Here is a 15,353-nt window from a genome sequence, read left to right as displayed (position 1 = left end):
AGGAGATGACATCCAAGGTGAAGGGGAAGACTGGAGCGCCTCTAAAGAATCAGAAGCAGATCTGTCCTTCTTCATTTCCTCTTTAAACTATCCAGGCAGTAAGCCGTCCTAGGGTGGGTCTCCACACCCTAGGGTTTGGAATTGGTGAGCCAATTTTGTTTAGCTTCTCTTATTCAAATTGACGCAATCAATGAACCATCATTCAGGGCAACCAAATGAGTAACATAAAAGCATGCTGGTATACACCTGTGATTCCAGCACTCTGGAGACTGAGGCAGGAGGATTGCAAGTTTGAGCCCAGCCCGGGCTACTTAGCAGCCTTGTGAGACCCTATCTAAAAGGGGCTGGAAAAGTACCTCAGTAAAAAGGTACTAGGTTGAATCTTCAGTATCAAAAAATAAAACTTTTTTAGAAACAACTGATTTTATCCAAACGTCCTATCCCCACAGGGTTTTTTTTTGGGGGGGGGTTATTTTTGTTTTTATTTTTTAATATATTTTTCTCTTTTTCTCTCTCTTTTATTTATTGGTACATTTTAGATATGCATAATGTGACATTCATCACACAGAATTTACACCTGTGCATGATAGATCTTGCTGCTTTTTCCCCGCTTCCTCTCTCCCTTCAACCCTCTTTCCCCTCCTTATTTACAAAAGCTTTGTTTCCGTTTTTCCTTCTATTCTCTTTTTTTCTTTTCCCTTCTTTCCTTTCCCTTCCTCCTTCCCTTGTTTCTGCTCTCATTTGAACATTTTCTTCCCATTTCCCAATATCTGTTATATATTTTGGTCTTTATTTACACTTTCTCTTTCTCACACCAGAGAAATAATGCAGTATTTAAACATATATATCCAATTTATTTCACTTAGGAGTATGGTCTCAAGGTCCATCCATTTAGCTAGAAATGTCCATCCTTCTTTATGGCAGAGTATTACTCCACTGTATAAAAAAACCACATCTTCTTTATCCATTCATTGGTTAATGGGCATTTGGGCTGTTTCCACGATTTTAGCTATTACAAACTGTGGCACTATAAACACAAGTGTCCGTATATCACTGTGGTATGATAATTCTTTCAGGAAGATACCAAGGGGAAAGGCTGGGTCAAATGCAACCTCTAGTTTTAGTTTTTTTGTTTGTTTGTTTGGTTTAGTTTTTTCAGGAATCTCCACACTGATTTCCATAGTTGTTGCACCAGTCTACACACCCACCAACAGTGGGGAAGGGTTCCTTTTTCCCCACAACCCTGCCAGCATTTGTTGTTGATTGATTTCTTGATAATAACCATTCTTTCTGAAGAGAGATGGAATCTCAGCATCGTTTTTTTTTCGGGGAGGCACCAGGGATTGAACTCAGGACCTTGTGCTTGTGAGGTAGGTGGCAGAACCACTGAGCTAAATCCCTGGCCCCCAACATTGTTTTAATTTGCATCTCTCAAATGACCGTGATGTTAAATATTTTTTAGATATTTATTTGCTGTTTCTACTTCATGTGAGAAGTATCTGTTCATTTCAGATGCCCATTTTTGGATTGGGTCTTTAAATTTGAAGAGTCTTGATTTTATTTTAGTTCTTTGTATATTCTAGATATTAGTCCTTTGTTTGAGCTATAGCTGGCAAAAATTTTTCCCACTCAGTGGGTTGTCTCTTTACTCTGTTGGTGGTTTCTTTTGCTATGCAAAAGGTTTTTTTTTTAGGTATGGGGGATGGAACTGGGGACCTTCCGCTTGCGCTTGCAAGGCAGGTGGCGGCACCACTGAGCTAAATCCCCGGCCCTGAAAAAGCTTTTTAATAGGATGAGATCCAGTTGTTGATTCTTTGTGATATTGCCTGTGGTATCAGGGTTTTGTTCATAAAATCTTTGCCTACACCAATGTCTTCAAGAGTTCTACCTATTCTATCTTCCAGCAGATTTACTGTTTCTGTTTTGACATTTAGATCTTTGATCCATTTTGATTTTATTTTAGTGAATGGTGAAAGATACGGGTCTAGTTTTAATCTTTGGCTTGTGGAAAGCCAGTTTTTCCAGCACCATTTTTTTTTTTTTTTTTTTTTTGGTACTGGGGATCGAACTTGGGTCCTTGTGCTTGCAAGACAGGCGGCATAACCACTGAGCTAAATCCCTGGCCCTCCAGCACCATTTATTAAAGAGGCTATCTTCCAGTGAAGATGACTGGCTCCTTTGTCAAGGATAAGGGGGCTGAGTGTGTTTGAAGTTGTTTCTATGTCTTCTAATCTGTTCCTTGGGAATCGGTTTTTGGTTTTTTTTTTGGTACCGGGAATCAAACTCAGGACCTTGCGCTTGTAAGGCAGGTGGCGGACCCACTGAGCTAAATTCCCGGCCTGGGAATCATTTTTTGCTAGTACCGTGCTGTTTTTATCACATTAGCTTTGTAGTATAATTTCAAGTCAGAGATTGTGAAGGAGCCTGTTTTATGTGCCTGTCAGAGGCTTGCCAGTGGTCTTATCAAGTGGTGAGGGTATTAGCTACAGCTGTGAGTCAGGGGCTCACAGTCTGAGTATGCCTTTCTGTGATGGCCCTACTATAACAGTTCCTGTCCGAGATTTAGACAGTACATAAATATTAAAAACACATTCAATGACAGGGGTCATAATAATAGCTCTTTAGAGTCTACAGCACATTGGCTATGCACTAGAGCTGGCATGGGGAGGGCAACATTTCCCCCATGACACCTGCCAGAGAAAGCCTTTGTATTGCCTGTGATTGGCTGAAAATTCACACAGGTTTATAACCAGGAGCCAGCTTGCCATGCAAGTTTTCAAGCAAATAGCAATTCATGTAGTCAACATCACAGTCAGGACTCCTAATGGTTGCATCACCTCCTCTGTGAGAAGATAACTGTGTCTTCATGTTCCCTTGAATCTGGGGTCAGTTGATGTGTTCTCTGTTGCTACAGATTTGAATTTTCCAGGGCGTCATGTGAATGGAATCAAAATATGTAACCTTATCTTTGAGACTGATCCAGTTTGGATCCTTTGTATCACTGAGTGGTGCCACTGAATACTTTCTCACTGTGTGGAAGCACCAGTCTGTTTTTCCATTTTCCTGTGAGTGCTCACACTTTTTAGCACTTAAAGGATTCATCTGCAAATAGGCTTGAACATAAGTTTTCATGTGAACATACATTTTATACTTATATATATATTTTTTGTTTGTTTGTTTGTTTTGGTACCAGGGATCGAACTTGGGTCCTTGTGCTTGCGCAGCAGGTGGCGAAACCACTGAGCGAGCTAAATCCCCAGCCCTTATGTGAACATACATTTTGAACTCACCTGAGAGTAGGAATTCTGGGTCCTATGGTAAATCTAACAACTAACTGAAATGCTTTTCAAGTTTGTACTTTTTTTTTTTGGTACTGGGGATTGAACTTGTGCTTACAAGGCAGGGGACGGAACCACTGAATCCCCAGCCCTTGTACCATTTTTCGTTCCTACCATAGTGAGAAGTAATGTTACTCCACATCCTTATCAACATTTGTCAGTTTTTAAAAGACATTTAGCCTTCTAATAAGAATACAGTAATACCTTGCCTTAGTTACTTTTCTTCATTGCTGAGACAAACTACACCCAAATTTAAAGGAGGAAGTTTTATTTATCTCACAGTTTATAGAGGTTTCAGTCCATAATCAGCTGGCTCCAAGACATTGTGGTTTGTCAGAGGGGCAATGCAGAGGAGAACCAGTTCATGGCATGCAGAAGACAGCAAAATCAAGCAAGCAAGGGAGAAGACAACTCTTTCTGTCCTTTAAATTATATCCAGGCTACTGGGATTAGGGTGGTGCCAAACAAATTAGTGGACTGATTTAGCGATCACATACTCTAAATCCTCGTGCCCTTGAGCCTAGCATTGCACTATGAGTCAATTCCAGCATTACACACGCTCTAGATCCAGCTACCTTATGACCACATGAGGCTTTGGGGAGACATCTAAACACAAGCCATAACATATCTCATGGTTTTAATTTGTATATTCCTTTTGAAGAATGACATCTAATGTCTTTCAGATGTTTATTTTGCATCCATATGTCTTCGGTGAAGTGTCTGCCCGTTTTTAAAAATAGAGTTGTTAGGGCCGGGGATTTAGCTCAGTGGTTTCGCCACCTGCTGCGCAAGTACAAGGACCTGAGTTCGATCACTGGTACAAAAAAAAAATAGAGTTGTTGGTTTTCTGTTGTTGTTGTTGTTGTTGTTGGTTTTCTTATAGCATTCTTTATATTCTGAATATGAGTGCATCAGCAATTAGGTGATTTGGAAATATTTTCTCCCAGTCTGTTCTAGGTCTTTTTTTCTTTTCTTTCTTATTTGTGGTATTGGGGCTCAAACCTAGGCATGCTGTACAATCAGCTACATCCCTAGCCCTTCTATTTTTTGTTTTGTGATAGTCATGCTGAGTTGTCCAGATTGGTCTCAAACTTGTAATCTTCCTGCCTGCCTCAGCCTTTGGAATAGCAGGGATCATGGATATGTACTACCATGCCTGGCATATTTTGTTTTAATGTTATCTTTTACCGGGCCGGGGATATCATCAGTGGTTCCGGCGCCTACCTGGCAAGTGCAAGGTCCTGTGTTCGATCCCCGGTACCAAAAAAAAAAAATCTTTTACACAGCACACTGCAATACTGGGGTGAACGCAAGGCTTTCACAATGAGCTATATCCCCAGCCTATTTTATTTTTTATTTTGATCCAGGGTCTCATTAAGTTGCCAAATGACCCAAATTTGCTCAAATTTGAGATAATCCTGCCAGAGTTGTGGGATAACAGGCATGTGCCACCATACTCAGCTTTTTATTTTGAGACAGGGTCTTGCTGAATTTCCCAGGATAGGCTCGGACTTGCAGTCTTTCTGCCTCTGCCTCCTAGAGTGCTAGGATTATAGATGTGTACTACCATGACTGGCTAAACATTTTTAATTTTGAAAAAGTCCACTTTATCTTTTTTTTACTTAAATTGGTCAGGCTTTTGATATTAAATCTAAAAACTCACTGCCAAACCCACAGTTGTGCAGATTTTCTCATAGAGCCTTTATAGCTTTATGTTTTGCATTTAGATGTATGACCCGTTTTGTGTTACTTTTTATATATGAGGTATGTGTTTAGAGTTTAGGGTTTTTTGTTTGTTTGTTTTTTGCTTATACGTTGTTCTAGCACTTTTTATTTTGATGTGGAAACTTCCTACATTGCCCCGGCTGGCCTACAATTCATTATCCTCTTTACCCAGCTTCTCCTGAGTAGCTAGGATTACAGGTGTGCAGTACTATGCTTGTCTACCATTTGTTGAGTAGTCTCTCTGTTCTTTGGATTTTTATGCAAAATCAATTGAGTGTATTTCTGGAGATTTACTTCTGAGCTATATATTTTATTGAGCTGTATATTTATCTTTTCACTAATATCATGCTGTGTTGACATTTCAGGCATCTCATATATATATATGTACTCTTTTAAAACATTTTTTAAAAATTTATTTCAGTCATGAAACTTTATTTTTGAAGTACATTCAGACTCTTTTACTCTGCACTCATTTTTCTTTCTTTCTTTCTTTTTTTTTGGTACTGGGGATCGAACTTGGGACCTTGCACTTGCGAGGCAGGCCCCAGAAAAACTGAGCTAAATCCCCAGCCCTTTCCATAAGGTTTTTGCAAATCATACGTGTACTGTGAACTTAGCCCACACATTACATAAATAAATGTAGCTTGACTCTATGAATTTTGGGGACAATTTTTTTTTTTTTGGTCTGGGGATGGAACTCGGGACCTTGTGCTTGCTCGGCAGGCGCTGGAACCACTGAGCTAAATCCCAGGCCCCAAGGATAACTTTTTAATCTCTCCATATAATACCCATATTTGAGGCAAGAAGTTAATCGTATTTGATACTATTTTTTCATTGATCTAAACACTGAGTTACCCCTTTAAGGCTCCAGCTTCATGAGGAAAGATATCCTGTTAGATATCTATTTGCGGGGCTTGCTCTAAGCTTTTCTTTCTTCTTGTGGGTCTTTTGTAGCTGTTGGAGTTAACATGCTCAAATGTACCTGAGTTCAGGGAAACCTAGCCTCTGCCTTTCCCCCCCAGGTTTCAGATTTCACGTTAAAGGAGACCAAGATCATCCCCATGATCATTTTCCCACATGTCTGTTGTGTTCTCAGTGTGTGTGTGTGTGTGTGTGTGTGTGTGTGTGTGTGTGTGTGGTGCTGGGGATTGAACCCAGGGCCTTATGCAATGCTTGGTAAGTGCTCTGCCACTGAGCTGCACTCCTACCCTCAGCCCTGAGCCAATAAACACTTCATGCTTTTGCTCATGCTGCTGTTCTGAAACATTCCTTCTCCCACTTTCTTCATACAGGAGTCTTCATAAGCTTGCAGTCTGACCATCTAGACTTAGATCCAGGTCTCCTACGCTGCTTTGTCCTACCCACCCTGTATGTACTTATTTCATGGCTCCTGTAATATGTGTTGCCTTTGCCCTGAAAGACTAAAAAGTATTTTAAAATATGATTTTTTTACTCATGTATTTCTAGTCCCTGTTGCAGTTCCAGGAACCTTAATTGATCAATATCTGTGTTTCAGCTGATAGCTAAGAGAGCTAAGTAGTTGTTCTGACTTGGGAGCAGAACTACCCCTGAAGGAAAGAGAGTGGCTTGGTTTTGAAAGACTGGGAGGTGTGACTGTCATTTGCAGGTGGAGTCTAGGCATGCTGGAGGTCTTACACTATTGGATCATTCCTGCTCAGCTAAGAACTGCTCTCAAATACCAGTGACACCTCTTTGAGAACCACTGCACTTAAAGACAGCTTACTCTGCTTTCATATTCAATGGATAGGTGAATGGATAAATAATTTCTCAATGATAAATATTTCCCTGATACTTTTGTTTCTCTGTCAAAGCATAATGCACAATTAGGATATCATATTAGTTATCCATAGCTGTGTAACAAAGTACCCAAAACCTCAGTAGCTGAAAACGACTAACATTTATCTGACAGTTTATCTGGTTTGGGGATTTGCCAGACACCTGCCCCACTGACTCTGCATCAGCATCTCCTGTGACACGGTAAGCAAGTTGCCAAGAAGGGCTACACCTGTCCCAAGGTGCAGTGGGGAGCTGATCCCTCCTATACACATTCAGCCTCAACTCCTTACCATGTGGGCCTCTCCACATAGCTATCCTGGTGAGGCTGCCAGACTGCATCAGAGTTCCCAAGAAAGAATCATGTTCTCTTATAATCTGAGAGGTGATGTCCCATCACTTTGTCCTGTTCTGTTAATTGGGGTTGAATCAGGCCAGCCTGCACAGGGGAGGGAGGACACAGGAAGCAGAGAGCACAGAGATGGCTGTGCTGGCCGCAAATAGATGATAAGCCTTTGTTCCACAAGGCCTCATGAGACTTGCTTCTGATTCAGCAGGGTTTGTGCTTTTCAGATATCATTTGAGGATGTTGCTGTGGACTTCACATGGGAGGAGTGGGAGCTGCTGAACCCTACTCAAAAGAGCTTGTACAGAGATGTGATGTTGGAGAACTACAGCAGCCTCGTCTTCCTGGGTGAGATGTTCTGTCATTGTGTGTCTATTATCTGGGACTCTAAGGAGCTTATTGATTTGGATATAAGTTTTAGGTGTCAGAGAGGCCCAGATTTCTATACCAATTTGGAAGATACAGTGATTTGATTTATTTTACAGCCTTTGAAATAAAAATTCTTCACACTTTAGTCTCTCAGCTCAAGTAACTGGGTCCAAGTCCTCTGTTTTCCAGTTAACAGGTTATCAGATCACCAAGTCTGTTGCAGTTTTCAAGGTAGACCAGGAAGAGTCCTGGATAATAGATGAAGAAATTTTAAGTCAGAACTTTCCAGGTGAGAAGTAATCAGTTGTGTCAGAAACAGTGGAACTTAAATCTCAGGTTTTTGGTGATAGCTAAGTACTTTTGCAATGTTGTTCATAAATTATACTTAAAGTTCCTAAATCTTTACAGTTGATTCAAGACAGGTAACATGAGTTGTAATTTTTAATTGATGTGCTCTATAACCTAGTTTCTACATCTCTGCATGTTTATAATGAAATGTATCTTTTTTTCAGTTTTGCAATACTGGGGATTGAATCCAGGGCCTTCACACTGAGCTGCATCTCCAGCCCTTTTTATTTTTTAGTTTTTGAAACAGGGTCTTACTAAATTACTGAGTTGCCTAGGTTGGAATTCACCTTATAATCTACCTGCCTCAGTCTCCCAGAGTGCTGGGATTACAGGCATGAGCCACCACATCTGGCTAAAATGTACCCTCTTACCTGAGGAGTACACATATCTACAGCCAGTCATTTAGAACCCTGCCTTCTTAAGATAAAGCAGTTTTTCTAATTAATTAGTCTCTTTCTCTGTCTTATTCCCAGCCCCCAATCTAACCTGTAGAGGCAAGCTGTTGTCTTCCTCCTTAATAATTTCTGACTTTTTCTCATTTTAGATGACACTTACTACTAGTGAGTTTTAGTTCAATCTAAAAGCATTTAAGTTTCTACTTTTCTTCCTCTTATTTGACAGATTTGCTTTAGAGAGAATAGAAGGAGGCTCCATGGATTCAGAATAAAAATCTAATACTATAGGGCCGGGGATTTAGCTCAGTGGTTTCACTGCCTGCTGTGCAAGCGCAAGGACCCAAGTTCGATCCCCGGTACCAAAAAAAAAAAAAATAATCTAATACTATAAACACAGTGAGGACGCTCTGCCTCTTCCCTTCCACTGTTTTGTCTTTTTTCCAAATAGCATATTCACTAATTCAGTATTTGAACATGAAGCAGTTGGTTTAAAGTGCAAATTAGTGAGCAAGATTAAGGATATAGAAGGAACTGCTTTAGAAGTTTAATAAGTGAACAGCATTTATGCACTTAGGAGTGCATCAGTGAAAAACACAAGCTTTTTCCCTATCTTTATGAGGTTTATACTGCCCTGGGAGAGACAACAAAAGCTGAGTACTTATTAGATAAGTACTATGAAAGAAGTAAACGGGGTACTTGTTAGTGTAATATGTAGTGATAATTACATTTAGCCTGGCATAGTGGCACATGCCTGTAGTCCCAGCCCTTGGGAGGCTTAGGCAGGAGATTGCCCCAAGTTCTAGCCCAGCCTGGGCTACACAATGAGGTCAAGGCCAGCCTGAAATACATAGCATGATCCTGTCTCAAAAAAAAAAAAAGATGTTTAGATTTGAAGGGCCAGGCATACTGAAAACTGGGGAGAGCATGTCAAATAGAAGGATCAGTGAATGCAGATATCCTAAGGCAAAAAATGACTTTGTGATTAAATTAGGGAGAGCATGATTATGAGATTGTCTTATGAGATAAAATTGAAGAGCTTGGAAGAAACCAGGTTGTATGAGAGCTTGCATGCTATGATGAAACTTTGAATTTATCAGAGTTTTCAAGTAGAGCCATGAAAAGATCTGATTCTATTTTGTAGATTAGTGGCTGCTGTGTAGAGACTAATATTGGAAGCTGGACTAGAAATAGAAATATAATTTTGGGAAAATAGGATGAAATAAGAGTTAGGGGCCAGTGTGTGGCAGAAACAGTGTTAAGTATATGTGCTCTCCTATACATAGCACTTACAATGGTCCACCTGTTTTCCAAAATGATAGGAGGTGCATGCCTATAATCCAAGCACTGAGACTGGAGGATAGCCATTAGTTTGAGGCCAGCTTGGGCTACATAGTGAGTTTAAGGGTCAGCCTGAACTACATAGTGAGACCTTGTCTCATCACCCCCTAAAAAATTCCAAGATTTTCTTTCCCTTTAAGATTTTCTGACACAGTTGAATATCTAAATCTTTAAATCTATAGATGAGCTGCTTTATTGTCTGGTATCAGTTAATTCACTAATTTGAAAAAAATTACATATATATGTATGTATAGGTTTATTTTAGGGTTGGGGGGGGAAGGGGACAGTACTGAGAATTGAACCCAGGGTGGTCTCACTGAGCTACATCCTGAACTCTTTAATTTTTTATTTTGAGACAGAGTCTTGCTAAGTTACCCAGACTAGGCTTGAACTTGTGATCATCCTGCCTCAGCCGCCCACACTGCTAGCATTACAGCTGTGTGTCACCACACCTGACTATATTTTTAAATTTTAGTTCTTGATTTTAATTTATTGATTTTTTTTTTTTTTTTTGGTACCAGGGTTCAAACTCAGGAACTTGTGCTTGCAAGGCAGACAGTGGAACCACTGAGCTAAATCCCCAGCCCTCTTGATTTTAATTTAAAACTGTTGTTTTTCTGTCCTCTCACACTTTTAAACAGCTTGCTATATACTCTTTGAGTGGATTTCACACCTCATATGTCTGTGATTCTTGCTCTTTTTTTGGTCCATGGGATCGGGTACTTGCACTTGCGAGGCAGGCGGTGGAACCACTGAGCTAATTCCCTGGCCCTTATGATTCTTGCTTTTGATCTCCAACCTTCTTTCCATTGTCTTTCATTTCCATGAATTATGTCATCTTTATTCACTCATGCACAAAACACAGCCCCCTTTCATTGTGTTCCACATCAGCAGCTCAAGTTGCTTCTTCTTTTTTTCTTTTCCTTTTTTTTTTTTTGGTACTGGGGATCGAACTGTGGTCCTTGCGCTTGCAAAACAGGCGGCGGAACCACTGAGCTAAATCCCCGGCCCCTTTTTGTTTTTTTTTTAAGAGTAGGAAAAATTCATTGAGAGAAAGAAAGCTTCTGTCTAAGAGATACAGAGAAGGACTGGAAAGTGGGTTGCCCACACACACACACCACTTCTCAAAGGTGTTTTATACAGCAAAGCCATGAGGTGAGGCAGGTTCAAGTTGCTTCTTCATTTGAATTCTTTTATTTTTTTGGTACCGGTAATCAAACTCATGACCTTGCACTTGCTGGGCAGGCATGGCCCCACTGAGTTACATCCCTGGCCCTTGAAAGTCTTTTGTTTAAGGATTAGATAGATTCCCTTCTCCACTCAAAAAAAAAAAAAATTCTCTCCTAGAAGCCAGGTGTGCTGGTACGTGCACAGAATCCAGGCACTCTAGAAGGCTGAGGCAGGAGAATTACATGTTTAAACCTAGCCTGGACAACTTTTAGTGATTTAGTCAAACTCTTTCTCAAAATAAAAAAAGATGAGGGTGTAGCTCAGTGCAAAGGCCCTGGGCTCTATCCCCAGTAGACACTCAACCCACAAGTTATCTTTCAGAAAAGGAATAGTTGCTTTATATTTGAGACCTTGCCAAATCTTTCATCTTGTGGAGTACCTCCTGGGAATATTATCTCACAATTGCTAGTAAATAATGTCCTCAAAAAGTAAAAACAAACCTTTTAAAAGTTTACTATGAAATTATATAATAAATGACTCTTCTGGAAGTCATAAACAATTGTACTTACATGGTGTGTAAGATCTATTGAATGTTATTCGAAGAATAATTTCTATTCAAAGAATAGAATTAATTCAAAGAAATAATTTCTATTGATAACAGTATATTTAGATTTAAGGTATATAGATTAAACTATAGATCCAACTAAAAAGGGATGATATCCCTAGATAAAAGTATTAAAGTTGAGCCTTGGTTAACTCTATTTTTTTTTGTTTTGTTTTGTTTTGGTACTGGGGATTTAACTCAGGACCTTGCACTTGTGAGGCAGGAGCAATGCCACTGAGTTAAATCCCCAGCCCAAGTCCTGGTTAACTTTTTTTTTTTTTTTTTTGGTCAAGCCCTGGTTAATTCTTGAATAATTCCACGAAGTACCTGTAGTGATACTGAAGTTAATGATGTCAATGAGTCAGTTATAATCTTGAATGAGAATGTTTTTTAAATATAACAGTAGTCAAGATATTGATTTTTTTTATCTTTCAGGTGTAAGGTGATATCTCATATTTACCGTGCGTCATATCTAGTCATTTTTCTTTTGTTCCTTTCAACAGGGTGTACTACTATTACTCTTCTGTGTACTTGTTAACCTCACATTTCACTGATTGTTAAGCTCTGAAGGTTGGGTCCTTGCTTACCTGTGAGGCTCTCTGATGTTTGTGTACTTAACTGGGAGGTTCTGATGGTTGAGTACCTACCTGACAGGGACTGATGGCTGGGTACTTACCTGTGAGGCTCTGATGGTTGGTACTCACCTATTATTAATCTTCTGAAGCTAATAAAGTTCTGGAAATATAGAAGAAAATTACAGATAAATACATGTATTTATAATTAATTTCTGTTAACATTTTCAATGGCCCATAAGTAGATATTATTTGAAGGATCTCTCCACCCCCACGATGCTTGGCTGCATTTCAGAAACTTAATTCATACTCATGTGGTTCGCTTTTTTTCCTCTTTAGAAGTCTGGCTAGACAATAATTCCAAAATATGGCATCAGGATAATCAAGACAAAAGTATGGAGAGAGGGCATGGATATGATGTTTTGGGGAAAATATTTAATTCAAGCTTGAACTTTGTTCATTTAGGAATAAGACATCATGAATGTGCCTCAGGTGAAAAAAGTTTGAAACACCCTTTCGATTTTCTTACTCTGAAAAATAACTGTGGCAGAAAAAAATTTGATGACCTCTGTAAAAAATTATTTTTTTACATAAAACCTGGCAATATGTTTGGTGAAATAAAATACTATGGTTGCAACAAATTTAGAAAAACCAGCATGAAAGAATCATGGCTCATTCCAAATCACGTAACACATACAGGAATCTATTTATGCATGGAGTGTGGCAAAGTTTTTACGAAAAAGTCACAGCTTGCTCTGCATCAGAGAACTCACACAAGAGAGAAGCCCTACCGGTGCAGTGAATGTGGGAGAACCTTCTCACAGAAGTCCTTGCTTACTCTTCACCACAGGACTCACTCAGGAGAAAAACCCTATGGGTGTGGAGAATGTCCTAAGGCTTTCAGCCGGAAATCATTGCTTGTTCTGCATCAGAGAACTCATACTGGAGAGAGGCCCTATGCATGCAGTGAGTGTGGGAAAGCCTTTAGCAGGAAGTCACAGCTTAAAAGACATCAGGTCATTCACACGGTAGAGAAACCCCATGGCTGCAGTGACTGTGGAAAAGCTTTCTCCCAGAAGTTGAAGCTCATCACACATCAAAGAAAGCATACAGGCGAGAAGCCCTATAAATGTGGTGATTGTGGAAAGGCTTTCTTTTGGAAGTCACAGCTGATTACTCATCACAGGTCTCATACAGGGAAGAAACCCTATGCATGCAGTGAGTGTAAAAAAGCCTTCAGCAGGAATTCACTCCTCATTCGGCATCAGAGGATTCACACAGGAGAAAAACCCTATGAGTGCAGTGAATGTGGTGAAGCCTTCATCAGAAAGCCACAGCTTGTCAAGCATCAGATAACCCACACCGGGGAGAAGAATCACCAATGCAGCGATTGTGAAGAAGCCTTCTTCAAGAAGTCAGAGCTAATAAGACATCAAAAACTTCACTTAGGAGAAAAACCCTATGGGTGTGTTGAATGTGGGAAAACCTTCTTTGGGAAGTCACAGCTCCTCACACATCAGAGAACTCACACTGGGGAGAAGCCTTATGAATGCAGTGAATGTGGGAAAGCCTTCACCCAGAAGTCAAGCCTGATCTCACACCAGAGAACACACACAGGTGAAAAGCCCTATGAATGCACTGAGTGCAGGAAAACCTTCAGTGAGAAGTCAAGTCTCATTCATCACCAGAGGACTCATACTGGGGAAAAGCCCTTTGAATGTAGTGAATGCAGGAAAGCTTTTGCCTGGAAACCACAACTCCTGAGGCATCAGAGAATTCACACAGGGGAGAAGCCCTACAAATGCAGTGAGTGTGGGAAAGCCTTTGTTCAGAAGGTGCAACTCATTAAGCATCAGAGAGGTCACACTGGAGAGAAAATTTATGGTTGCAGTGATTGTGCCAAAGCTTTCTATGAGAAGGCACAGCTTATCATTCATCAGAGAATTCATACAGGAGAGAGGCCTTACAAGTGCAGTGAATGTGGGAAATCTTTCACTAGAAAGTCACACCTTATGAGGCATCAAAGAATTCATACAGAAAATAAATACTATGGATGTAGTGAGTGTGGCACCACCTTCCACAGGAAGTCACAGCTCATCCTACATCAGAGGAGTCATGTGATATAGAAGTCACATGAGTGCAGTGATTGTGGAAAGCTGCTCTCTGATGGCACACAGACACTTCTGAGGGCGTATGTAAGAGACACCCCTGAGGAGACCGTGACTACTGGAAAACCATTAATACAGAGTCAAGAGTCACTATATAATTCAGAAAGTAGAATGATGTAAAAGTAGACAGTGGAAAACCCTTCTTCCAGAAGATACAGCTCATTGCTAGTTGGATGACTCCTCCCAGTGAAATGTTACCAGTATTACAGTGCTGGCAATACAGTAATATAGAAGCTTTGAGTCTGAAGTCCAGGTATTCATCATTTAGAACACCTGAACATGAGGAAAAGCTGTTGTACCAAGTGAATCAAGGGTATCAGGTAATGGCAACTCACTGAACTCTAGAGAATGCTTACAGAAAGAAACACTGAACATTACATCTCAGAGACTTAATACTGAGAGGTATTCTGATCATTTGAAGAGAAGGATAAGCATAATTCTGTTGAAATAATATTGTAAGGAGGTTGTGTTTACTGTATATGAATTATTAGAAAAAGTAGTTGATTTTGTCACAGGTGTATTAAGGGTGAAGACTTTTGCTTCTGCTGTAGTGGAATAACATGGGTCAGATTAACTCTCTTGCCTTAAACATCTAGAAACTAAAATATATGTGAAATTCTTTCTTTTTATTTATGTTTTTAATTGACATCATAATTGTAAATATTTGTGGGAGAAAGTGGCATTTTGATATGTGTATACAAATGCTGATGCTAGATCAGGGTAAGTGGTGCTGCAATCACCTCAGACATTTACTGTTTCCTTGCATTAGTGATGAATAAAACCCACTTCGTTATGTACTCAGAAATGTGCAGCTAATTGATGCTAAACACAATAGTCCTGCTGTGCTTTGGAACATTAGAACTTATTCCTCCCATCTAGCTGTAACCCTGACTTGCTATCCATCCCCTCTGCATCTGTCTTGATCCATACTGTTCCATGGCTCTGGGGACCACTATTTTATATTCCTTTGAGATCAAGTTTAAATTCCATGTGGAAGTACTTGGGTTTCCCTGCCTGACCCCTCACTTCCCAAGAATTCCCCAGCTCCACACATGTTGGTACAAATGCCTTGTGTGTGTGTGTGTGTGTGTGTGTGTGTGAGAGAGAGAGATACTGAAAACCAGGGCTTTTCCACAAAGATAAATCCTCAGTTCTTTTTAATTTTTACTTTGACATAGGGTCTCTC

The 15,353-nt window shown here is 40.0% G+C and overlaps 1 protein-coding gene across 5 annotated transcripts in view; it reads left to right on the top strand.

Moving 5' to 3' along the window:
• Znf605 (zinc finger protein 605) overlaps positions 1-15,353 on the top strand; it is a 66,955-nt gene that overhangs the window by 7,247 nt on the left and 44,355 nt on the right. For 4 of the 5 annotated variants that reach the window (XM_087198450.1, XR_015446292.1, XM_087198445.1 and 1 more), the window contains one exon: positions 7,431-7,551. In XM_087198450.1, the coding sequence (XP_087054576.1) occupies positions 7,431-7,551 (121 nt within the window). Of the gene's footprint in view, positions 1-7,430; positions 7,552-12,338; positions 14,973-15,353 lie in introns of those variants that run through there. The other variant, XM_013071893.3, reaches the window with a different exon arrangement.

Source organism: Heterocephalus glaber, unplaced genomic scaffold, assembly GCF_053883595.1.
Source record: "Heterocephalus glaber isolate CG9 unplaced genomic scaffold, H.glaber_assembly_v1.0 deba00001687, whole genome shotgun sequence".
Taxonomy (NCBI): domain Eukaryota; kingdom Metazoa; phylum Chordata; class Mammalia; order Rodentia; family Bathyergidae; genus Heterocephalus; species Heterocephalus glaber.
The sequence above is the reverse complement of the archived record's forward strand: the minus strand, read 5'-3'. Positions and strand labels throughout refer to the sequence as shown.